The sequence below is a fragment of the Maylandia zebra genome, linkage group LG23, assembly GCF_041146795.1.
Source record: "Maylandia zebra isolate NMK-2024a linkage group LG23, Mzebra_GT3a, whole genome shotgun sequence".
Lineage (NCBI taxonomy): Eukaryota > Metazoa > Chordata > Actinopteri > Cichliformes > Cichlidae > Maylandia > Maylandia zebra.
Window position 1 is genome coordinate 25,222,009 of NC_135188.1, and position 24,718 is coordinate 25,246,726.

The window sequence follows — 24,718 nt, forward strand, 5'->3', positions numbered from 1 at the left end:
AGCATTCACATTTAATGACTTTAAAAAACAAGACTGGATGCCTGAAGTTTACATACAATCTCAATTATAGACATTCAACTAAATCTTTGGTGGTAATGAAGATTCTACGATTATTTTTTACTTGACAAGGTTAAGGCCTGGTAATGTCTCATTAGTGACTACAATTGGTACTTTCTCTATGAAGGATTTTTCAACAACATTTATTGTATTGATAAATACTCAGAACAATCAGAAAGTCCAAGGAAATCAGTGAAGATCTAAAAAGGAGAATTGTAGATTTGACAAGTTAGGAAGGTCTCATGGAGCCATTTCTAAACAACTGCAGATTCAAAGATCATCAGTTTAGACAATTCTGGAAGAAGACCCAAGTTTCCATCCTTAGATGAGAGGAAAAATCTAGGGACCACCAAGGCTCAAGTCTGAATTGTCTTCAGTGAAAACATGAAGAAAATTTCACATCATCATGGACTGAGAGGGTGCCGACCAAGAAAGTAACCCCTGCTCCAAAGCCGACACCTTCAAGCTCGACTGAAATTTGCAGATGCCCTCATAGACAAGCCAAAACGTTCTATGGTCAGAAGAGACAAAGACTGACAAATTGAGTCACACTGACAAGAGGTATGTTTGGAGTAAAGGCGAGGCTTTCAGACCTAAGAAAAATGTACCAGCTGGTGGTGGTAGCATCATGCTCTGGGTCAGCAGTTCAAATCATTAAAAGTCTAAAATTACCATGATGTTCATGCCCATGATGAGTGGATGTAAATGTTTAATCATAACTGTATCTCTGCATCACTGCATCACTGGGCAAAGCAATCACCAATTAAGTTGCTGTACGACTACTAGGACCTTCAGTTATCAGTAAACCATGCAATGCTGGCTTTGCTCTGTAATGTGAGAAGAAACATGTCTTTAAATCTTACTGAGAATAAACATATGATAATTCAAATAATTATTAATAATGAATAATTCAGAATCATTTTAATCACACTGCATCTTTATCCACTAGCTTTTCTTAGCACTTTGGTTAAAAAAAGAAAAAAAAGAAAAAGCAACCACTAGATGATAAAACACTGAGTTTTTTGGAGCCAGATGTGTCTTTATTTAAATAACATTATACTAGCTAGCTGGCTTAGCAAACATAGATAATTTCTTTAAGTAGTCTTCAGGAATAGTTCTCCAGGCTTCTTGAAGGACATTCAAAGCTCTTCTTTGGATGTTTCTGCCTTTTGTTCTGTTCTCTGTCAACATGATCCCACACTGCTTCAATAATGTTGAGGTCCGGGCTCTGGGGAGGCCGATCCATGACTGATAGTGCTCCACTGTGTGTTTTTATATGCAAGTATGATTTTACTGCATTGGCAGTGAGTTTGGGGTCATCGTCATGCTGAAAATGAAGCTGTTGTCAATCAGATGCTTTCCAGATGGTGGATCAAAATCTGGAGGTACTTTTCTGTGTTCATTATTCATCAGTTTTGACAAAATCCCCAACATCACTGACTGAAATGCAGCCTCAAACCATGCCACAGCGGCCACTGTGTTTTAAAGTGTATTTAAAGCACACTATGTTTTACTGTTGTAACTCGCTCCTGACCTCCTCAGTAATTATTGTTAATTATTAGAATGAGAATTCAATCAAGGCAGCACGGTGGCATGGTGGTTAGCACTGTTGCCGCACAGCAAGAAGGTCCTGAGTTCAATTCCAACATCAGGCTGGGGTCTTTCTGTGTGGAGTTTGCATGTTCTCCCCGTGTTTGCGTGGGTTCTCTCCGGGTACTCCGGCTTCCTCCCACCGTCCAAAGACATGCAGCTTCAGTCCATCAGATCCGTTGTCACTGATTTTCAGTCCAGTTTGTGTAATTTTCATACCTCAGCATTTTCTCAGTTTTCCTTCCTTAAGAATGGCCACCCAACCTCTTCTGTGCTGGATTTCTTTTCTTTTGATTAAAGACATGACTTTAAGAAACCATTTCTGAGCTTCTGAAATGGGATGTGCCATGTGCCAAAGGGTTCAGAACCACTGCATTAAATGGTTGATGGCTCAATTCATAATACTGCATTACGCTCTGTATGATATAAGTGATCATATACTGCACTAAAAACAATTAACAGACACTAAAACAAGTGAATAGAAATGCCAATAAGCCCGTCATGCAGTTGAAGTAAGTTAATAGTTTATCATCTGAGTTTCTGGGTCAGTCAAATGGATTTTTTCTCTCCTGAAAGAGGAAACTCCCCGCTTCCCATTTGTCATGAGTGTGGTGTATGATTGGAAAATCCCTCTGATAAAAAAGACACGGTGAGATCTACCTTACTAGCATCGTGGGCGGTATGTTAGGAATGCTGAAGAGGTCTGAATGAGCTCAGAAATGCGGGAAGAAGGTGTTCTGTCACTTCTGGCGTGGTTTGACTGGTGCCGAAAATGTGATGATACCAACCACCGGTGAACATACTGTGCATCATGCCATGCACATTTTGCAGTAGGTTAAAATAGCGAGAATTAGTTAATTTTTTTCATGGAAGAATGACTCAAGCTTGAAACAATAAGCTGAAACAATTTCCAGTAACTGCACTTCATTAGAAACTTCTCTTAGGTTTTTTTTTGTATTTGTTGAAAACAATGCTTTGCCCTGTTCATACACATACCATACGCACATCTGGCCCATGGCGTGCTGTTCTGGCCACTTGTGCATGGGGATGTTTCACTCCTGAGAACAATGGAATGAGTTCTTGGCTGTGCTTGAGGGCGTGGAGGGTGTACAGCACAAGGGTTGGGGTGAGCGATGTGGCCCCGGCCGTGTGGATGTGACCCGGGCCTGGGTGGGACCACAGGAAGTCTGCCGCTTGCTGCACGGCCCTCTCAGACCGCTGCAAGGTCATGAATTATCTAAGCGACTCATCACAGCGTGATGTCAACACTTCGTTGTCGACTTTAGAGGCTCCAAAAGGAATGTCACGATCAAATGTGTGAATATATCATGTGGAGAGTTCATTTCCCGAGTTCTAGCCAGCCAGGGGTGTAGCTAGGACCCATGACAGAATACTGTATTTCTTAAGGCAGTATTAATTAATCCTACTGAGCTGTTTCATTTTTTGTTTTTCTTTTTGTCCTCTGCAGCTGTATGACGTTCGAGCCATTATCTTGGAGGAAAAATATTCTTTAATACTCTGTTGCTGTAGGGTGAGGCATTTTTATCATGTTTGCAGTAGGGCACATATAACCAGACAGGTGTCAAACTAGTCAGCTTAATAATTTTATTTCAAAGTAAAATCCAAAAGTGAGCTCAGCTAAAATAAATCACAGGTGCTGTGCAAAAGTCTCGAGCCAACCCTCATTTCTTTATATTTTGGAGAAAGACAGACTTTCTTGCCACTTTTTAAAAAGTAATCTTAAGCAATGTTTCTCCAAGCTTTCTGAAGGCCTGTCAAGGTTTTCTTTGGACATAACTGCTTTTTTACTCATTTTTCAGTCCAGGCCTTGTACCTGACCATTTTCAAAAGAATTTTTTTGTTTGTTAAGCCACGTAACACTGACTTATGAATCCTTCAAGCACAAAAAGACATTTAACAGACAACCTAGCAAAACTAGTTTAAATTCTGACTTAAGGAAATTTGTTACGAGCAGCCTGTCACAAAAACACATTTGTTTCCATTTCTTTAGTTGAATCTGTGAAAAATGCCAAAGATTACTCAGTTTGACATAAAATAGTATTTTTCCACCAACAAGGTGATTCCCAGAGAGATAATAGCTGAAAGCTTTGCATATCAGTGTGGTGTGCAATGTGTCCTTAAAAATTGAGGTAACTGAACAAGTAGAGGACAAAAAAATCTGAAAACAGGATTCTTTGTTCAAATCAATGGATTTCAGTCAGCGGTGTTGGAGATCTTGTCAAATTTCAGATTTTGATCCACCGTGTAACACCATCTGGAAAGCATCTAATTGGCAGCAGCTTCATTTTCAGCATGACAATGATCCCAAACTCACTGCCAATGCAGTGAATTCATACTTTTATATAAAAACATACAGTGGAGCACTATCAGTCATGGATTGGCCTCCCCAGAGCCCGGACCTCAACATCATTGAAGCAGTGTGGGATCATGTTGACAGAGAACAGAACAAAAGGCAGAAACATCCAAAGAAGAGCTTTGAATGTCCTTCAAGAAGCCTGGAGAACTATTCCTGAAGACGACTTAAAGACATGAAAAGAAGGCTGCCTAAGAGAGTTCAGACTGCTGAAGAATAAAGGTGGTCACACCAAATGTTGCCTTTCAAGTTTATTAGAATTTTACAGACTCTGTTTTTGCATGTGTTTCGTTAATCCTTTAGACAATACTATAGATGGAAATCAGTCTTTAGATTACTGGAGGCAAATCACGCAACAGTTTTTTATGTTGCAATCTGTTCGGACACTAGTATCAAAACATTGAAAACATGAAAAAAGTCACCTAATTATTCCTTATCTGTTCAATTGAACTCCTTAACTTTAGATTTAACTTAAGATCCACGTAATTCTCTAACTGTAATAGTTGAGCTAATCTTTCCATCTACCTCCACCCACTGCAGCAGTACCCCTTGGGTTAGGTTCAGCCCTGCTTGATGCTAGTCTAAATGAACCATAGTATAACATCTACCATTTGTTTACCTTGCAAACAATTGTGTTCTGATATTCAGTTTGTTTTTTGTTGTTTTACATTTTGCAGCAGGACATCTAAGACATCCCTCTTTGCAAACATCAGTTATTTTGAATCAAACTCTTGAAAACATCTCAAACAATAACCTTATTCTAGTTTTAAAGAGCACAGTTCCTCCTGCTCAGGGCAGCGGGCCAGTGTCCACTTGTACGAGGCGTGCCATCACTCTCGTCTTCGGGATCATCTTGCCAACAGGAACTCCCTAGCTCCTCTCCTAGTTTCCTGCCATTGTTCTTCTCTTTGCCACCAGGCGCAGGCTCCTCCCAGGATCTGGGAAAAGGTGGGATTCTATAGCGGCCCATTTCCCCTTTGATCAGCTACCATCACAGCTGGAGGAGGAGGGGTGTGTTAGGGGCAGAATCCATAAAAGTGACTGGCCTTTTGTGTGTATGTGAGACGTTTGACTTTAAATACCACCTCAAAAAGAGATTAAAAACAAAACAAAACAGAAAAAACACCAGCCTGGAGCTCTGGCATGTACAATACATGATCTTAAACAATAACCCAGATAAAATCATACTTTTAGAAAGTACTGTATACAGATTTAAGAGTACCATTTAGATTATGATCTGATTGAAATTTTGTGATGTCAGTGAGTTCCCACGGTTTAGGTTTACAATCTATTCTTAATGTTTCCTGTCACACCATATGAGTGAGTTTCTCCTGGAAAATATCTAATCAGTTAAATCAATTAAAAGGCGGATTTGTGGATTTACGGCACAGGGGTGTTGAAAAACACCACTGTTGACCTTCAGCTGGAAGTTAAAGGCCGTCACAGCATTAACTGCTTAAAAAGAAAAGACGTTTTAGTCATGTGAATGAAAGTGTTGATGCAAAAAAAAACCAAAACAAAAAAAAGGTTTGCTTTCCCTAAAGAGTTTTACAACACAGCTGGCTTTTTTTAAGCTGTCATGAAAACCACAACAACAACTAAAAAAAAGCGCACTTTAGCCAAAATGAGAACAAAGGGAAGTACAGCTGATAGTTGGAGTCGTTACTGTAACATACAGTACTGTGCAAAAATGTTGACTCAACCCTCATTTCTTTAGGAATAGTTCTCCGGGCTTTCCAGGTCGTATTCCATTATTTTTGACACGATCTCCAACACCATTGGTTGAAAATTCAGCCTCAAAACTATGACACAGCCTCCATCATCTTTTAAATATAGCATACAAAAACATATTGGCGCGGATTTTAACCAGACCTTTCCAATTCATCAACCTATCAGACCTGTTGTCATTGATTTTCAGTCCTGTTCTTGTGTAATTTTTATACTTGGGCCTTTTCTCCCTGTTTCCCTTCTTAAGAAGGCTTCTTTACAGCCGCCTTTCCAGTGAGACCATTTCTGTTTTTTAGGCCTTGAACTTGTGTTGTCCAGTTTCCTCAAATCTTTTTTAAGGACACACTGAGTCTTAGCTCTTATGTGCAGACACAACACTGTTTCATCTCTTGAGTTAGGAACTTTGTTTTATGATTGAATGAGTCATATATTGTGTTAAATGGGCTTAACCAACGAAAACATTTCTCCCTAAATGGTCAGAGTGGAAAAGCAGCAAATGTACAAAGAAACACATTGAAAGACGTTCAAAAAGCCTGGAGAAATATTGCTCAACAGCACTTTTAAAAATGAAAGAAAGTCTGACTTCTTGAAGAAATAAGATGTGGCTCGAGACCTCTGCTCAGTAGGGGAAAGTGGGGTAATTTGTGCCACCCCTTTTTTCTAGGAAGCCATAGAAGAAACTGATCAAGTGGCAGTACATTTTTGAAGAGTCAGCCATTTTACTCATCCTGCAAAGAAGAGAGCCTCACTGCATGAGAAATAAGCTCACTTAAAAACTGTAAAATTTCTACAATCAAGGTTCTCTGATTTTTTTGTCTGAACAGTTATAGACAAGTTTGAAAACACTTCCCAAATTTTCTAGTCCTTTGCTAAGCTACACTATGAGTCTATACGCCATGCTTTTTTTTTTTTCTTTTTTTTTCAAAATGTTGGGGTTGGCATGATTTGTGCTAAGGGGCCTGGGTTAAGTTTGGCCAGTGGCACAACTCCCCCAAATTATAAATATTTTAAACATATTCTTTTATTGTAATTGTAGGTTGTATTTTTACAGTTTTTCACAGTGACATTCTTAATTTCAGGCCAAAAATAGAAATAGACCATAATGCAACGAACTTATAATAAGGAGGACAGGCAGGGCTTCCACTCCTTTAGAGTGAATGAAGTGGAGAAAGGGAAGTCCATTCGTCAGGTGGCGAGGAAGATGAACGTATTCAGGATGACGTTAAAACGATACATGTAAAGGACAAGGTAGATGGAAAAGAAACAAGGCTATAAAAGGATATAAAAGATCTGGACCGGCCAATCAAGTCTTTGGTTGAGACGGTTGATGGTGTCGACACTGGTGCTCATTTTCACTTTGAAAGAAAATGATGACGGAGTCTTCCCTAGAGAAGATGTGCATAAAAAACTACCCACAGCCAGAGGGGAGCAGTGGGTAGCATCAACATGTGGGATGTTATGAAATAGACCAGATCTGTGAAGAGAATTGCAGTTAATTTCGTCTTCATTTGAGTTTCATTTTGTTCTGAACATGTGTTCATGTGACACTAGGCCTTGTTTAATAAAACTGACTTTGATGTGCTCATATGGCACAATTGACTTGTATAAAACTGGCCTCTGACGTTGTGAAATAACTTTAAATAAACCTTAGATAAGTAATTTTGTGTTGAATTTGTCTAGCTTTTATAGAGCATTACAATTTCTGAGATCAAAATATACTGTTTTACTTTAATAATCAGTGGCACAATTCAAGTCATTCTCTTCAAAGGCACAACTTACCCCACAATGGGGGCAAGTTGTGCTGCAAGACCACCTTTTTTTCAGAAAGCTATATTTCTTAAATGCTATATTTCACATCCAAAGTGATTATTCCCAGGGATGCACAACATCCTGAAAGGTGGAAGCATTACTTTCATGGCCTCTCTTTAAAGTCACTTTAAGTAAAAACTGGCACAACTCACCCCTGGCCTCATAAACCAGGGGGTATGGGTTTGAGTCCCATCTGGGGGAGACCTCCAATAGAGTTTTGCAGTATGTGTAGGACTCATAACCCAGAAAAGAGTCAGCAGCCATGACGGTTGGTGCTTCAGTCTCTAGTTTTTCCAGTTCTTGATCATGCTGAAACTCACATACTCTCCAATGTGTCCATTGGGGTGCTTTGGCTGCTTCACCAAACTGCCACTAAAAAAATCACAAGTCAACACTCACTATTGTTTCACAGGGGACTTCCTGGAGCCCTGAAGGGAAACTTTGTCCACTACCACCAAACCGTAGGGTCTGGAAAATGAGGCTGCATTCAAAATACTTTGGTTTTAAATCAGTTCTGCTGTTTTTGTCTGTAATATGATTAACATCCAATCTCTGGCTATAAAACCATTGTTCAGAGGATTTTTTTAACATCACTTTTTCAATACAATATTTCCCTTGTAGGCAACAATGTGTCAATTAAAGTGATATTAGCAGTGGGAGGTGTTTAAAAACCAGAGGGAAGTTGTAAAAGAAATAAAGATGAGATTAAGCTAAGGCTATAGAAGAAATACCAAGAAAACATATTCCCTGGATATCCAACAAATTGTTGTTGACAGAGAAAACTGAACGCCGTCCTTCAATGGTGAGAATTTTGTTGTCAGCCCAGAGTTTTCACGCCAGTGAGAATAACTCACGCCAGAGGCTGGATCCTTTCTCATGCTCCTTTCCCAGTGTGCTTTAAGTGTTTTTTAGAGGGGCGTCAGTGAGGTGGGGTTGGAGGGTGCACAGGAAGGAAAAGGTGTAGCTGGGAAATCTCATCGAGGCTCCTCAGCGAACAAGAGGACACCCCAGTCAGGATCTGGGCGCCACTGCCAAGTCATCTCAGGGTCGCAGACTGCAGCGGCCGTCGTTTCGGTGAAGCAGGCACAGAAAGCCTTGCAGAGAAAACCCCAAAATGTAAACATGCATGTGAGCGGGAGGGCGTGGAAAGAGGAGAAGGAGCCTTGGTGCTCATGTGCAGTGTTTCCTCAGGAGATGAGGAATGACTTCCTCTCTGAGATTAGCAGAAGACTGCACAGTTTCTGGGGACAAGCACTTCCACATGCCCGTTTATAATAATAACACTATTGATATGCATTCATACAGTGCTCATTTAGCGCTCCATCAGGGTGATAGACATGAATTGTTTTCATGTTATACTGATTTGCCTTAGTTATAATATTCAAACATCTATCACACCCTCCTAGCTTCACTTTTTATTTAGTGCCATCAGCCAAAAGTTAAGTCCAAAGCTTAAATTTCCAAACCCTGCATGCTGACAGTGTCTCTATGTTCACATCTGCATGCTCATAGAAACTGTTTCATGACACAAAATATAATTTTTTAAGACGCTATTCTCTACAGGTAATGTGCTAACAGCCAGTAACTCCCCACTCCAACCGAAGAAGGCCGTCCCTCCCTGAGCCTTTTTCTGCTGGATGTTTCTTCCTGTTAAAAAGGAGTTTTTCCTTCCCACTGTCACCAAGTGCTTTCTCATAGCTGGGTTTTTTATTGGTGGGGTTTCCTCTATGTTTTTGTAGCGTCTTTACAATACAAAGCGCCATGTGGTGACTGCTGTTGTGATTTGGTGCTATAAGTAAAAATGAATTGAAACAAATTGAATTGCAACCAATTTTACTCAGTGACAGCTGGTTGTTGACCAGTCTCCTGGCCAGCATGACCCAAGGGAGCAAATCAGAGATGAATAAAGGTATGCAAATGGAGAAACATAAATTTTGGTTTGTCAGATTGTCAGAAATGCACAGACTACATGCAGACCACATGCTCTTATATGCATACTCAGTCCTTAAGTTTTAGCTCCTGCATTAGCATGACAGGCAGGATAAAACCCACCAGTGACAGATACACAGCATAGCCATTCTTGATATTTTAAGAAAATCAATTAAATGCAAATAAAAATGATCTTTATTTACATATTTTAAGAATATGTATAAACATATAAGATATAAGCTCATTGCAATGAGGTAATATGCTCAACGTGGTCTTAAAAACGGTACAATAAATGAATAAGAGTTGTTCATGTCTTTGATTTGTAAAGCAGTGAGGGATTCATTTGTTAAATTACTCCTGCTGAATTTTACTTGCAGAAATAACGTACATCTAAGGTGCAAAGTGGATAAACTCGAGCTGCATTTACAGCAAAGGTTCTTTGCAGCAAACTGATGGAAACGTGTGCATAGCCACACTTGTCAATCTGGCTCCGTACAACTTTCCACACTTCAAATGAAAATAGCAGGGCCCGACTAAAAATGACCACCTCGACAGATGTGCAGCGAGCTCGGGCAGCAGGAAATGGCGAGAGTGTCACGTCTTTCAGCAAGCGAGGAGAGGAGAGGTCGACCCAGAAACATATGCTGCCTGACCTTTGGCTTTTTCTTCCTGTAAGGACGCCTTCCCGCTCCCTCTCTTTCCGGCTGTCTTTTTTTAAAAAGTGTTGCCATTGGAAAAATATTTAGTCAGATTAATAAGTATACACTTATATTGGATTTGTAATTTTTTTTAAATATATATTTATATAATGGAGGATCTATAAAACAAAATCATCAGCATTTATTTACCCAAGCCACCTGGGTTGTTGTGCTCAGATGTTGAAATCTAAAGCACTGGCTCCCTCTAGTGGTGAGATAGTGGGTTTTTGAGTTGGGTAGAATGGAGGGCCATGAGGGCCAAAATAAATTAACTAAATATACAAGCAATTCATTAAATGTAATTATTTATTAAAATTGTAATTAAATAACTGTATCAAATGTTGTAAATGAAATAAATTGATATTAAGTATTAACATATTTAATTAATCACTTCTAGTTCAAATGAATTAATTAAAATTGATTAATAATCTAATATATGTATTAATTTCATTTTGGCACTCGTGACCCTGCATAATTTCAATCAAAATGAACGTTTATTCACCTTTTCTCGCTTTGGTTTTGAGGAGGAGCAGAGTCAGTCCAAAGAAAGACATTTTATTCAAACATCCATAGTCAACAATAAACAAATAATTTGCCATTTACAGTCATTCCTCGCATTTACAGTCGTGTTAAAAAGGAGATACAAATGGTTTCCGCTAAATGAGTTTCTGCACAAAACTTAATAATTTAGTTCAAACATACTTTTCAATGAAAATTAAAAACTACTGTTAACTCTCTCTCTCTCTGTCTCTCTATCCTGGCCTTTGGATGTGCATGTACTGAAAAAAAAAGCCATAAAAATGAAAAGGTTTGAATGCTTTTATTCACTGTAAACCTTCACTTCTTATGTTAACTCGTCTGCAAAGACTTTTCCACAGTTCATGCAAGGTTACATTCCATCTAAACTGCAGAGAACTTGTCTAGAGTTCGGTGAATTTATCGACGAGGTGAATAAATTATATCCTAGCGGTTGCGAAGCTCTCGTTCGCTGTGCTTCAGCAACTTCTGTGAAACATCTGGCCTTCGTCTTTCTCCCAGAAAAAGAAGTCCCCCCTTCCCTGTCCTGTTCCGTATAATCCCTGATGATGATGTTACTCAGTTTCAGTCAACCCTGTGCTGGGGATTCTTGTTTTATGAGAAGCACACAGGGCCGATGTCCAGGCCAAACTCCTGATCAGCTTGTCCGATGTCCATGGGGGCCAAGTCCATGATAGGCAGCCTGGTTGAAGTTTGAGTCCTGTACTCAATCACCGTCCGACCCCATGCGCCATTTGATTTCTAAGGACAACAACAGAAACATCAGTCAGTGTATTTTCCAGGAAAAACTAATTTAGGCATTCTATCGAAGACTCACCGAGCAGCCGTCCTCAATGACAGTATATCGTAGCCGGTTGGAGCCTTGGGCTCTCAGTTCTTGACCATTGAAGGCTCTGAGGACCAGTGCTTTCTTCAGATCCCCACTGTTCTCGTCGTTGTAAGCAACGCTGTTCCTGCAGTGGTAGGTGACGTTCTGGTGCGACTCTTTGGACAAAAGCTGTAGCAACTTCAGCTGCACGGCCACCGCGTTTGGTTGTTCCTCCTTGTTGCCGTAGCGGAACTGAAATCACACGTCATATGAACAGCTCAGTGATTTTTTTTAAGCAACTACACCATGCATGCCACTTCTAGAAAAGCATCCACTCCTTACCCTGGTGCCACCGTTCATGTCAGCCTCGAACCAGATGGGTTTGTTGTCATTGGGCCTTGATTTCGTCCACCAGGCTTTGCGGGGAATGTTGGGTGGGTTGGCAGAGATGCAGGTTTCACCAGTCTCCATATTGCAGAAGACCCTGATGGCATCTTTTACGCTTCCTTGGTTTGGATCAATCCAGTACTGACCTGTATGAGAAATACAAGCGCCATCACTGAAACTGTAGAAAAATCAAAATCTAATAACCAGTAAATGGTTGAAGAAGTGCAGATCCTGACCGCTGCTTTTCTGTGGGTAGCAGTTCTTGATGTCCTGGCAGGTTTTGGCAGGGTTCCTCTTGCTGCCGTCAGGACTGCGGAAGTTCTGCAGATTTCCACTGAGGCTCTTCAGCGTGGCGTGGATGCCGGTGTCTGCCCGCAGTGTGGCCGAGTTCTTGTTGGGAAGGGCTTCATCTTTGTTGAACTCGGGAAGCAGAGGAGGTTCGGCGGCCACAGCGTCCTCAATGAATTCCACGGCTTCAGGAATTCCTTGTGCTTCGTAATCGACCAGGCCAGCAAAAAGGTCTTCAGAAAGTGAGGTGGGAGGTCCTGGGGATCCTGGAGGGCCAGGGGGGCCTGGTTCACCAGGTGGGCCCTGAATAATGAAAATGATTAATTACCTTTCTAGTTACTAAAATATAAAGCTATTTTTGATCCAAAGAGGATGATCTACTATGACTTTCTACCTCTTGAAATTTTATTGAGTATCTCTCTTTGACTTCTAACTTTAACTTTAGGTGTAAAGTATCACATTGCCATCCTAAAATATGATTCATTATGCTGTGACGATGAAAATCCATCCCACCGAATCTTTGGCGATTGGCAAACGTGAGTTTTCAGCTAATATTTTCATGCTTTTGTTGAGAAATCACAGGCTAAAAGCAACAAGTTTAAGCTCTGTCCAGAATGATGCTTTGTTTACAATGCAATTTAATTCAGTTTTATTTATATAGCTCCAAATCACATCTTTCCATCTTCCCAGTTGTGCCCCCGTGTCTGTCTGGCCTCCCCGTTTGTTCTGAACAAACAGCATTCACTGTAATTTTATCAGATGTATCCAATGTAATGCATGAACCAGAGAGAAAACCGTTGTACAAGCACATAAATGTATTTTGTACTGATAAAATAAGTGTGGTAAAGTGCTCAAAGTCTGACTGCGGAGTGCAGAAATGTTCCTGGAATATGTCACAATGGAAATTTTTGTACACGCTTGTTTCATCTATGCAGGAAAAAAAAATCACAGCTTCTTTCCCGCTTCTTTCACCTGTGCTCCGATATCTCCGCTGCTCCCTCTGCTTCCAGGAGGACCCATAGCTCCAGGGTGGCCAATGTTTCCTTCCTTACCTGGAGGACCGACCACTCCAGGAGGCCCCTGTGTGGATATCAGAAAAACATTTTCACAAGACGACAGGAAGAGAAATTATGTTTAGTTTTTAATGTGATTTTGATTATTGCTTACCCTCGGACCGCTTGGTCCAACGACTCCTATAGCTCCTGCGTCTCCTGTGGCACCCTAAAACACAAAGGAGTACATTAAAACTTCTAATTTCTTGTTTCCATGATGTAACCTTAATGTCCACACATCTTTCTTACTTCTGTTCCTTGCAGGCCTTGGAGCCCGGTGAATCCTCTGTGACCTTTCTGACCCCTCTCCCCAGGCTCTCCAGCAGCTCCTTTGTCCCCCTGTGGTCCTTGAGGGCCAACTTTTCCCCGTATTCCTGGCTGTCCTTGGGGTCCAGGAGGGCCTCTTTCACCCTAAAAACAAAAGAGACGTAACAGTTGTGGATTTAAAGATGTAGCTCGAGTTTAATGCTGAACTTTAATCTGTTGCTTGCTGTTAAAAAAAAGAGAACTAAAAAAATTAATTGGCTAAAATATCTGATGGGAGATAACAGTGGGTACTCACAGTAAAATAAATAATATACTTTTATTTTGAAAATCTGCAAAAGAACAAAGTGTCTATGTTGGTGTCTGGGATTGTTGCCCATTACTATGTGTGTCCACATGAGAGTGAGAGTAGCTTTAAACTATGAATGGCAGCTGAGACACTGCAGCTGTGATGATTTGGCTTTAAACTGAGCTGGAATTACATATCTATCCAATACTGTATGGATAAATAAATAATTAACTCTCAACAGGATTACATTTGTGTACGTCCATTTCAAGGAGTCTTACAATCAGATTCAGCCATTTATCTGAAATGCAAGTGAAAACACATCAAAAGTATCCACCAATCAGAGACAGGAAGGAGATGACCAATCAGATAATGGCATTTAAATGAGCCATAACTCATTAACTGTCAGTTGTTCACACCTTTGTCAGTTACACAGCTGTTAAAGTTGAAAGGCCTGATTTAGACTTCTGAGGGGACGTTTTGTGGAGCCTACAGCGTAAACATGAGAGGCTGACATCATTATCAGTATTACTAGGCTGCTGGATTACATGTTAATTACCACATGGCTGTGTCCTCGTGTTTTACATCTGGTACCATCCATGATTTAAAAAAAAAAAAAAAAAAGTTAGAAATTTATCCCTCTTTGTTGTGGTCATTTTTTTTTCAGAGACCTTCTAGTTTTTGTAGTCCTGGTTGATCTGTTTGTTAAACTCACATTTACACCCATTTGACCTGGACTGCCTGTTATTCCCACTGGACCCTCAGTACCTGGAGACCCTGGACCACCAGCCAGACCCTCTGGGCCAGGATTGCCCCTGTCACCCTACAAACAGGCCAGAGATTAGACCACACCAAGCCTCTAAAACAAACACACAGATACATTTTATACATTTTATCTTACCCTTTCTCCGACTAGGCCGTCCTTACCAGGAGGCCCCTCAGCTCCAACAATACCCTGAATAAACAAATGATATTAGAAACTTAAGATCTGAGAAAAACAAAACAAGAAATTGTTCACTTCTGATAAGAGGAAGGAAAAACCAGATCTGTGATATATAAGGCTGAGTCATCTACAAAAACTCACATGGCACTATGATTTCCAGGTGTTTAGCTGAATGTACTGATACTGAAAACAAATTTTATGTGCTGTCGTTGCTAAAGGCCACAAACCTGCAAGCCTGTAACTGACAGGTTAAAAGAAATGTGACAAAACTGCTGTCTTAATAAACTTTTAATAAGTTGGTGAATACTGAACAGTCAAAGAAATCTGCTTTTGAGCTACAGAAACATTCTAGTTATGTTTTCTAGACATAAACAGCACTTTCTGAGAGTCACTTTAGATTGAAGCCTTAAACCGCTTAAATAAAAGTCAGATTTGATTTATACAGCTCCATCTCAAGGACAAACCTCGGGTCCAGGATCTCCTCTTGGCCCAGTGGCTCCTGGTAAACCGATACCCCCAGGAGGACCAGTGCTTCCCTGAGGTCCAGGTGCTCCTGCTTTTCCCGGTTGACCCTGAGGCACAAATAAACACAAACCTCCTCATCTAACTCTAACATAAAAAATGGCACTGCTGAGGAGCAAGTTGCCTTTGTGAGCGATAACAATAAAGAGGAAACATTAGCGGGAGCACTCACAGCAGGACCTGGCAGTCCCAGCAAGCCTCTCTCTCCCCTGACTCCGGGTTGGCCGACAATTCCTCGCTGCCCTGCAGCGCCAGCAGGTCCTGGAGGCCCATCAGGACCCTGACGGAGAAGCACCAGAGCTGATGAGCAACTGAAACATCTCTGAATTTGAACAACAACAAAAAACTTCATCTTACAGGAGGACCGTCCTCTCCAGATTCTCCTTTCTCTCCAGATCCACCGGGTGGCCCTGGAGGTCCATGCTCGCCTTGACGTCCCTGACCTCCGTTCTCTCCTCGAATCCCGGGAGGACCCTGCTTTCCTGGAGCACCTATAGGCCCGTCTGCTCCAACTGCACCCTGAAATACAAACATAAAAGTGACTTAATAAAAGAAAACTGGATGTTTTTGTGCATCAGGTCTTCAAGGTTTGTTTTTATAAGGAACTCACAAGAGGACCAGGTGGACCAACTCCTCCAGGCAATCCAGGAAAACCGGGGGAGCCCTGTGGGAAGGAGACAAGTTTTACCTCAAATATGTTCATCACCGAGTTTTGGAGAGCCTTGTCCGGGTCAAAATACTCACCGTTGGACCCTTTGTTCCTCTGCCACCTTTCAGCCCGGTCACACCAACAGGTCCCTGAAAAACACAGACACAGGACAATTTTTCACGCGACCCATCTACTTCCTGTCAAGTTACTCATTAAGAGAAACGAAGGTCAAATGTAGCTCTCAAAATAAGTAAAGCATAACCAGAGACACTTTTTTCTCTCAGAATGTATGCCAATTACATCCAAGCGACATACGAAATGCATGCCAATCACCCTCATGGTCCAGTGACGCTTGCCTAAGAACAAATGCATGAGTGAAAACTTTCAAATAAATCCTTCAAAAAAGAGGGGTGGCTCCTTCACAGTGTTGTAAAAATGTGTTGAAAGTGTTGAAAAAGAGGCATTTTTCCTTTTCATATTAATTAAGATTTTTATTAGAGCCATTGAATATATGTGCACTGCTTTTGTACTTTTCAGACTGGAACATGTAAAACTAAAACTTTGTGATTAATTCTGCTTCACAGAAACTGTAAACCCACATTAATAAGGATTGTTTCAGATTTTATATATTAAAACATTTGGCAGCGTACCTGTTCTCCTGGTTTTCCAGCCACGCCCTGAGGTCCAGGTGATCCTGCTTCTCCCTTCAGACCTGTCTCACCTGTTTCACCTTTGACCCCAGGCTGACCATCAGGACCCTGGGAAAGAAAAAAAGAGATGAATCTCTCTTCAGTTACCTTCTAGTTTATTATTCTGTTAATCCTTCAGTGGTTTTGTGCGTCACACTGTAACAGGCCACTTACAGGAGGTCCAGGGAAGCCAGCAGCACCAGTTGGACCAGGCTCACCAGTAGATCCCTGTGAACATGGTCACACACACCAATACACACAATCAAGAAGAAATTACAGCATTGAAAAAAGTGAATATCAGCTCAAATAAATGTAAAATAAAATATTGTGCCTACAGCGATTCCTCTTGTTCCTCTGCGCCCTGTTGGTCCGGATGGGCCGGTTTCACCCTGAAATGAAATATTGTAAATATTTAAAAACAAAAATACATAACCAGTATTTATTAACAAGAGTTTATTTACATAAATACAAAGTCCTTAAAGCCCTCAAACAATATATTTTTTATCTAATGTTCACAAGTTATCATAAAATCATCACAAAATCACCTTACGGGACTTGAAGAGCTCTAAATCAGTTTTACAGAAACAGTGCAGGGTCACTGTTAATCATCTTGTAGCTGTGCTTTGTGATAAATCATTAAACTGAAACAAACACATTTCTGGGCTGAAAAACAGCTTTTATGCTTACCTTCACTCCGTTTGGTCCACTGGAACCAGCAGGTCCAATGGGACCAGGAAGCCCCTGGTGCAATGACATGAGGAAATATATTAGACATAATTTAGACATATATTAGTCTTTGCAGGCTGCAGGTAGTGAATTTTATTTTTATTTTTATTAGTAGACTATGATTTCATATGTTGTTTTTCACATTAACAACCTTGATTTTGTCTTTGCACAGTGGACTTGGAGAGAAATCATAAAGTAAACCAGCAGAATTTCGAGGGATTTATATTTGGATTTAATCACAAACTTGCTTCAGGTGAAGTGAAATATTTCGACACACAGTTTTTTCATCTGCAGTAAGGATCACGGTTATGGGGACTCACCCTCGCTCCATCAGCCCCCGCCTTTCCTTCTGGTCCTTTTTCTCCAGTAGCGCCCTGTTAGAACAAATCAGGTTCACTTAATGGTTTCTTAGTTTTCCCTCCTTTGGTTCTGATTATCCCCAATATCTCGAGGTCTCACAGTACCTTACATTTTGCTCCTCTTACAGTCATGCTATTGGTAAAGCTGCTGTCTTTTTCTTTGGAGATGGTGTAATGAATGTATTCTTTAACTTACAGCATCTCCCTTCGGGCCTGAAGATCCGGGTATGCCTCTTTCTCCTGGGATCCCCTGAAGTCCTGGACCTCCTGGCTCTCCAGCAGCACCCTTGGGTCCATGGCTACCCTAAAATGTGCAAAGTAAGCAGCAAGGCTTATTATAAACAATTTAATGCAAGCAATGAGTCTTTTTGTTGTTCAGGGTTAAGCATCAGTAGTTTTATGGTTACCATACCTTTAGCCCATCTGGTCCGGGTGCACCTGGACTACCTTTGGGTCCCTGCAGCCCATTGGGCCCAGTTTCACCTCTTTCTCCTGGAGAACCTCTCTCTCCCTGCAAGAACAACCAAAATCTAGTTGGTATTGCTTTCAGAACTGCACATGATTATTTGCAGCTAGCAGGTTTTTAATTCTATCCATCAAGTCTAACAGTCTGCAGTCCATGAACTAACCTCAGCTAACGCCAGCTAACAAAGTTAACTCGGTGGCGAGAAGACTTCAGTAATAGAAATCACACAGCAATAGTACATTCATGTAGTTGTAAAAAGCATGATAATATATCAAGTAATCCAAAGTATTCAGAATACGTTACTCACATTAAGTAACTTAACGGCCATGTATTCTGTAATCTGTAGCATTTTAAATGTAACCTTCCCAACACTGGATGTGCTTAGTGCTAACGTGCAACAGTTTTCCAATTTCATTGTACTATCGTACTAAGCATGACTGTGCAATGACAATAAAGAGTTATCTTTATAAGTTATCTTAAATAAATCTGTTTTGCTGCATGTTAATCTACAGGTTTTGACATTTTATAAAATACGAACAAGTTAAAAAAAAAAAGAACATTTTGTATTCGCTGTTTTTTCACATATAATAATAATACATGCATCTTTTAATTAAGTTAATCCCATTTTATACAATTTTAGGATATATTTCCATTTATGTTCTAAAAATCCTTTCAGACTGGTTATCAAATCAAACCTTTTTAAAACTTTTGACATTTCAAGAAGAAACTCAACTACTAAATCATCAATAAGTTATGAAACTAATATTTGTTTTCTATTTTAGATCCTTAACTCTTACAGCTCATCATCATTAGCTGGAAACAAGTTCAACCGAAAAGAAAAGTAAAATTTATAACAATCATCAGACGATCAAAATCAATCAATGAAAACACAAAGGGATGCACCGAAATTCTTATTCATACGATGATTAGAGCTATGGGTGGGTTACAGAAAATGTTCATGTTTCAAGCTGGACTGTGATGATCTGAAGTTTCAGAACTGAGCAATAGAAAAGTGGAAATTGGACTAACGGACTTACTCTTGGTCCTGTAGCGCCAACTTCCCCAATCTCTCCTGCAAGGCCCTACAAAAAAAAAAAAAACATTAAGCAGATTTTACATGCTGTATAGAAGTCCCTGCACAATTTATATTATGAGGGTTAACTTGAAAAAATTTTTTTAAAATACCCGAGTCGTACCTTGTCACCTGGCTTTCCTGACTCTCCGGGTGGGCCTGGTGTTCCGGGCAAACCCTAAAAACACCCCAAACAGTTTTTATTTTATTTTATAATCATAAAAACAATAGAGAAGAACTTTAATCGTGGCCAATCTCCTTTTTTACCTGGTTAAATAAATAAAATAAAGAATTAAAAGTGAGATTGAGCTCCAGTGATAGGAACTAAATTCTTTGCGTTATGTGATGAAGAGTACCTGGAAGCCAAACACTCCCTGAGATCCCTGCTCTCCTCTCTTCCCTGCAGGACCCTGCAGGACAAACAAACACATTATATTAAAAACATAACTGTTTACATTATTAATAATGAGAAACTCTCAGCTGATACGGATGCTTACAGCTGGGCCAGGTGGGCCGGCGGCGCCTCTCTCTCCATCTTTTCCATTTGGTCCCTAGAGGACAGTAAAGAGCAGCATTTATCAGCATGTTTGTGCTTGAGATGAAGAGCGTGAAGCCTCAGCAGGAAGTATGAGCTGTATTTGTATCAACTTGCCCTTTGACCTGGAGCTCCTGGACTTCCAGCTTCTCCAGCCTTCCCAGCATCACCCTAAAAAACAACAGGGACCATCAATCAGCATATTTTGTGTTATTATGGAGCTTTTTTTGCATTTATTTTTACAAATATATTCATCTGGCTTCTCTCATTAGGCTTATCTAGCCACACTCATTCGTACTGACTAGGAAGCCCTTTGGTCCCGGCAGGCCCATCGGCCCAGCTGGGCCTCTGTTTCCAGTTGAACCAGCTGGGCCTTGTTTGCCGTCGTCTCCAGCGGATCCCTGAGAAGACAGAAACACATTTACTGCTGAGCATGTGTGTGCAAATCTACAAGTGGTGAAAGTTAATGCATTTGATTACATACCACCGGTCCTTGCTTCCCCTCTGCTCCCTGGGCACCTATGAGACCTGTGAGACCCTGTGAAGTAACACAAACAAGCCTTTTAAATGCTGAATGAAACAAGAGTTTCTGGTTAAGTTCAGGTGAGTTTGAGGTTATTTTTCATCATCCTTTCTGACTCTATTGGGGACCATAATTTGCAAACTAAGTACTATATTTTAATAAATCAGACTTCAGATTTGTGTTTGATAGCATAAGCTCATCTGAAAAAGGTTACTGAAGTCATAGTAGAATAATTTCTTTCATACATGTTTACATAACTTGACTTATTTTTTAAGTAGAAAGGTCGCTCTCCAGTGGTCATAAGTAGGAATGCAGGTTTAAGGCTGCAAGGCCACATATTTTTTATATGCAGTTTTTCATATGCATTATAAAGACTCCAAGCAAAGCTAGCACTTCTTGTCACTAGCTAATTCTGCTATGCATGTTTATTTAAATACCAACTTAGAATCGCTCTTGAAGATTGCAGTTTAAAACAGAGTATGGCCATAAAATTCAGGCACATGCAAGTTTCTCAAGGATAATTTAATGAAGATGCAACACCTAAAGACCAGCTAATTTCAGATTAACTTTAAGTCAGTTTGCTGTTGAAGCAGCCTGCAGTGCAGCAATCTGAACAGATGAATCTGTGCATTCCCTGACCAGTTGGCAAGCAGTTGCTGGAGTTTTGAACTTTGAACCATAATAAATAATGTATACTATATAATGACCCCGTGGGGAAATTACTTGTTTTTCTCTGCATTTGACCCATTCACTCAGTGGGCTGCCACTAAGCAGGCGGCCGGGGAGCAGTGTGTAGGGACAGTACCTTGCTCAGGGGTACCTCATGGTAGCTGTTCAGTGGATTCGAACCCCCGCCCTTCCGATCATGGGGCAACCATCCCTGCCCTTACTGAGCCATCCCTGCCCTTACTGAGCTATCCCTGCCCTAAATCACAATAAAGTGCCATAATAAACATTAATAAACAGAATAAATATGGATCATACGTGAGATTTTGGGTCATATAAAACAGAATTAAGAGGCAGTATAGAATAAAATGCGACTATTAGAGCAGAATAAAATCTTGTGCCTAATAAAAACTTAAAAGCAGTTTACACTCTGAAATCACAGGTTCTGGTTTAGCATTCTGTGATAGAGAAGATGCTGTGAGAAGGTTGAGAAGGATCAGTTATGATGCTGGGACCTCTGCTTTTGAAGGATTTGAAGGATTTCATGGCTGCTGAGGTCAGAAGTCTTTACTCTGAAGTTAAATATCACCATTTAACCATCCTTTTATTGTATTGCACAGTTGTTCAACACTGGTACCTTGTCTGATCCAGCAGCTTTCTAGCCTGTGCACCCTCCTGTGGTTGGTGGCCTCAAAGAGTAAAAGGTGCCGAGGTAGGTATCTGGTAGGGCGGGGTCATTAAGGTCTAAGTGTACAGTGGGCCTGTTATGGGTAAAATGATTTGACAATTCTTTCCTGCTGCCCTGATGTCGAGGAGCAGGAGGCAAACACTTGCCAACTGCTCCTCGACATTGACCTTCAAAGTAAACGTTGTGCCTTATTGCTGCAGCCAACACATTTCCGAAAGCTCAATTTTTACTTTGAAAGTCAAGTTTCTACTTCTCCAGGTTGTGTTGCAACTTTTTCAAGTTTCACTATGACTCAAAGAATAGTTATCACATGTTTGCAGACAAATCGATATCTTCCATGTAAATAACAGGCAACCTGCTAACAACCAACCAGCATCGAATACCTCTTTGCAGCCAATATCATCAATCATTATTACCAATATAATTCTGGAATACACATTTTTTCCTGCGACTGGAGATTTTCAGGTACTCACTGACTGGCTTCTATGCTGCCATGACTTTGGCTTTTCAGCTTCACAGCAAATGTCATCAACCTGCAGCAACCACTTGCCAACCACTCAGAAGAGAATAATTTCCCTCATGAGCAGAGGTTGTCAGACGCTCACTTTTATATACAAAATCCTGCAAACATGAGCAAAAGGATGAAATAAACCTTCTGCTCTAGGCAATGAATTACAACATGCGACTTTACCCGAGCTCCTGTCAAGCCCGACTCTCCGTTGCGTCCTGGATCTCCAGATAAACCTTTGGCGCCTGAAGATCCTGGCAGCCCTCTCTCGCCCTGGGCTCCCTGTTCAGAGAAAGTGTGAAATATTCAAAAATCACAGAAATGAATGTGATGAACCTGATGGCGAATTAGAGTCATAAATACTCACCTTTGGGCCTGGTAAACCGTCAGCACCAGGGAAACCCCTATTTCCTGGTGGTCCCTTTAACAAAGAAAAAGAAAGCTTTAGTCTGTCTTGTTTCCAGCGTGTAGTTTCGAGTTAAAAAAGGAATACATTAAATATATTATACATGACTGGACTGTGAATATTCTTGATGGACTCACTGTCTCTCCTGGGGATCCTGGAGGCCCGATGGATCCAGCATCGCCTCGGGGTCCACGCTTTCCATCTTCTCCCATGGGCCCTAAGGGACCTGGTGCACCATGGTCACCCTAACATAAATCCATACCCACTGAATCAGTTGACAAATCCTTAACCTAACCACCAAAATAACATCTAAGATGAACTTTTAGGGTCTTTATTTTGGGGTAGCTTTGGTCTTACCCGCTCTCCCTTCAATCCAGCCTCTCCCTTGAATCCAGGAGCTCCAACATCACCCTGAAGAAGAGTTTAAAACAGATATTTTAGGATAGAGAAATGAAGACTCACATGACAGGGAGAGAGAAAATTTAAAAAATGAGAGCTCATACCAGTTGGCCTTTTGCCCCAAGAGCTCCTGTTGAACCCTGGGGGCCGGGGGGGCCAGGGGGACCAACCATACCAGGTGGACCCTGGAGACCGGCTATACCCTGGTCAGGTGACAGAGCAGCAATAGATTAAATAAAGACCTTTATTGTAAGACATTTGTAGACAAAGATCAGCTGGTTAAAGAGCTTTGCTGCAATCACTTACCGCTGAGCCGCGGGGACCCAGAGCTCCATCCTGTCCTGACGTGCCCTGTTCAAAAACGAAAATATTAATTGGGAATGGTGGTAATGTGAGGCCAGAATGGGTCTACAGCTATTTTAGCAACAAGAATGATAAAGTACAACACCTGCTGTCCGATGGGTCCAGGTGGCCCGACACGCCCAACGTCGCCCCTTGGCCCCTGCTGTCCCGGACTTCCTCTGACCCCTGTCGGTCCCGCTTCACCCTACACCAGCAGGTACATTCAGGAAATATTAAAGTACTTCTAGGGTGACTTCAGTGACTCAGAAACATCTGTCACTTAGATACTAATCGAAGTGTGTCTGAGAATGAAAACAGACTCCTTACAATTCAAGCGTCAAATAATCTCACCTTCATTCCAGGGTTACCGGGAAATCCTGGTATACCAGGGATTCCTATTGGCCCCTGTGGTTAAAGGAAAGTATGTTTAATACTTAAGAAAAATCTAATCTGATATTTTGTTGACAATCTGGGTAAATGGTGCTCCAAATATAAACAAATGGGCTACTAAGAACAACTAGAGGATAAATGTAGTGGTGGTGATTGTTTTTGTGTTGTGTGTTGGTTTCTGTTTGGTTTTCACTGTTGTTCTAGCAGCTAAAGTTTTATTTTTTGCTGTACTGCAGTCACACTGAGGATAACAGTGGTTGGAGACCGCAGAGCAACCAAAATTATTATGATCGAGTGCAACGAAGCTGTGATTTTTTTGCTGGTTCAAAGACAGGGACTGGGTCTGTGAGAGCCCAGGTAAGTAACTCTGAGTTTCCTGTTACAGATAGGCTGATTCGATTAAGCTCAATCAACACCAACTATCCAACATTTACCATGGCAACAGGTAAAAAACTAGCGGGACCTCCATTTTAATCCAGTGGAGCAAGAAATAAGAAAAAAAAAAACACATCCCCAAGTTAATTCTTCCTAAACGGATACAGCTGGATGTCAATACAATTTTTCTTTGAATTACTAATTATTCAGACTGTCCACATGTACACCGGTGTTTTTCCCACTCATCTTGATGTTTTTTCCATTGGTAAATGGGATTTAGGTCACTGAAAACTGAGCTTAAAAAAAGAACTATGTGTTTATGTGTGGACCAACAAAATAGATTTTGTCTCACAACGAAGTTTGCACCGTGTTATTGTTTGTTGGCTCCTGATAGGTTAACATTTCTTGGGCTATATCGCCACCTGTTGGTTTGCCATGCTCTTGACAGGGCATGACAATTTTTAATTTGGATATGTTTTCCAAACATGGCCTCAACTTTAAGCTGACAGGGACAAAATGACTGAAGATAAAAACATCGCCAAATGCTGAAATGCTGTCAGAACACATTCAGACTCTTGATAATTTAAATTTAATTTTGTTTAATTTTCTCAATTTTCATTTAAATATTCAGGTTAACGTGAACAAAATTACAA

General features: G+C 40.8%; 1 protein-coding gene across 2 annotated transcripts in view; it reads right to left on the reverse strand.

Moving 5' to 3' along the window:
- Positions 1-10,720: 10,720 nt before the first annotated feature.
- Positions 10,721-24,718, reverse strand: part of LOC101486445 (uncharacterized) — a 35,330-nt gene continuing 21,332 nt past the window's right edge. For both annotated transcript variants that reach the window (XM_024798778.2, XM_024798779.2), the window contains 36 exons: positions 23,652-23,705; positions 23,407-23,505; positions 23,265-23,309; positions 23,063-23,161; positions 22,917-22,970; positions 22,697-22,804; positions 22,521-22,574; positions 22,337-22,435; positions 20,253-20,306; positions 20,071-20,169; positions 19,886-19,939; positions 19,731-19,784; positions 19,590-19,643; positions 19,358-19,411; positions 19,199-19,243; positions 18,108-18,206; positions 17,892-17,999; positions 17,657-17,710; positions 17,298-17,351; positions 16,946-16,999; positions 16,785-16,838; positions 16,572-16,679; positions 16,017-16,070; positions 15,883-15,936; positions 15,630-15,791; positions 15,445-15,552; positions 15,215-15,322; positions 14,709-14,762; positions 14,523-14,630; positions 13,507-13,668; positions 13,373-13,426; positions 13,178-13,285; positions 12,154-12,508; positions 11,873-12,063; positions 11,540-11,782; positions 10,721-11,463 (listed from right to left, as the gene is read on the reverse strand). In XM_024798778.2, coding sequence (XP_024654546.2) covers positions 11,317-11,463; positions 11,540-11,782; positions 11,873-12,063; positions 12,154-12,508; positions 13,178-13,285; positions 13,373-13,426; positions 13,507-13,668; positions 14,523-14,630; positions 14,709-14,762; positions 15,215-15,322; positions 15,445-15,552; positions 15,630-15,791; positions 15,883-15,936; positions 16,017-16,070; positions 16,572-16,679; positions 16,785-16,838; positions 16,946-16,999; positions 17,298-17,351; positions 17,657-17,710; positions 17,892-17,999; positions 18,108-18,206; positions 19,199-19,243; positions 19,358-19,411; positions 19,590-19,643; positions 19,731-19,784; positions 19,886-19,939; positions 20,071-20,169; positions 20,253-20,306; positions 22,337-22,435; positions 22,521-22,574; positions 22,697-22,804; positions 22,917-22,970; positions 23,063-23,161; positions 23,265-23,309; positions 23,407-23,505; positions 23,652-23,705 — 3,465 coding nt within the window. In that variant the 3' untranslated portion in view covers positions 10,721-11,316. The remainder of the gene's footprint in view (positions 11,464-11,539; positions 11,783-11,872; positions 12,064-12,153; positions 12,509-13,177; positions 13,286-13,372; positions 13,427-13,506; positions 13,669-14,522; positions 14,631-14,708; positions 14,763-15,214; positions 15,323-15,444; positions 15,553-15,629; positions 15,792-15,882; positions 15,937-16,016; positions 16,071-16,571; positions 16,680-16,784; positions 16,839-16,945; positions 17,000-17,297; positions 17,352-17,656; positions 17,711-17,891; positions 18,000-18,107; positions 18,207-19,198; positions 19,244-19,357; positions 19,412-19,589; positions 19,644-19,730; positions 19,785-19,885; positions 19,940-20,070; positions 20,170-20,252; positions 20,307-22,336; positions 22,436-22,520; positions 22,575-22,696; positions 22,805-22,916; positions 22,971-23,062; positions 23,162-23,264; positions 23,310-23,406; positions 23,506-23,651; positions 23,706-24,718) is intronic.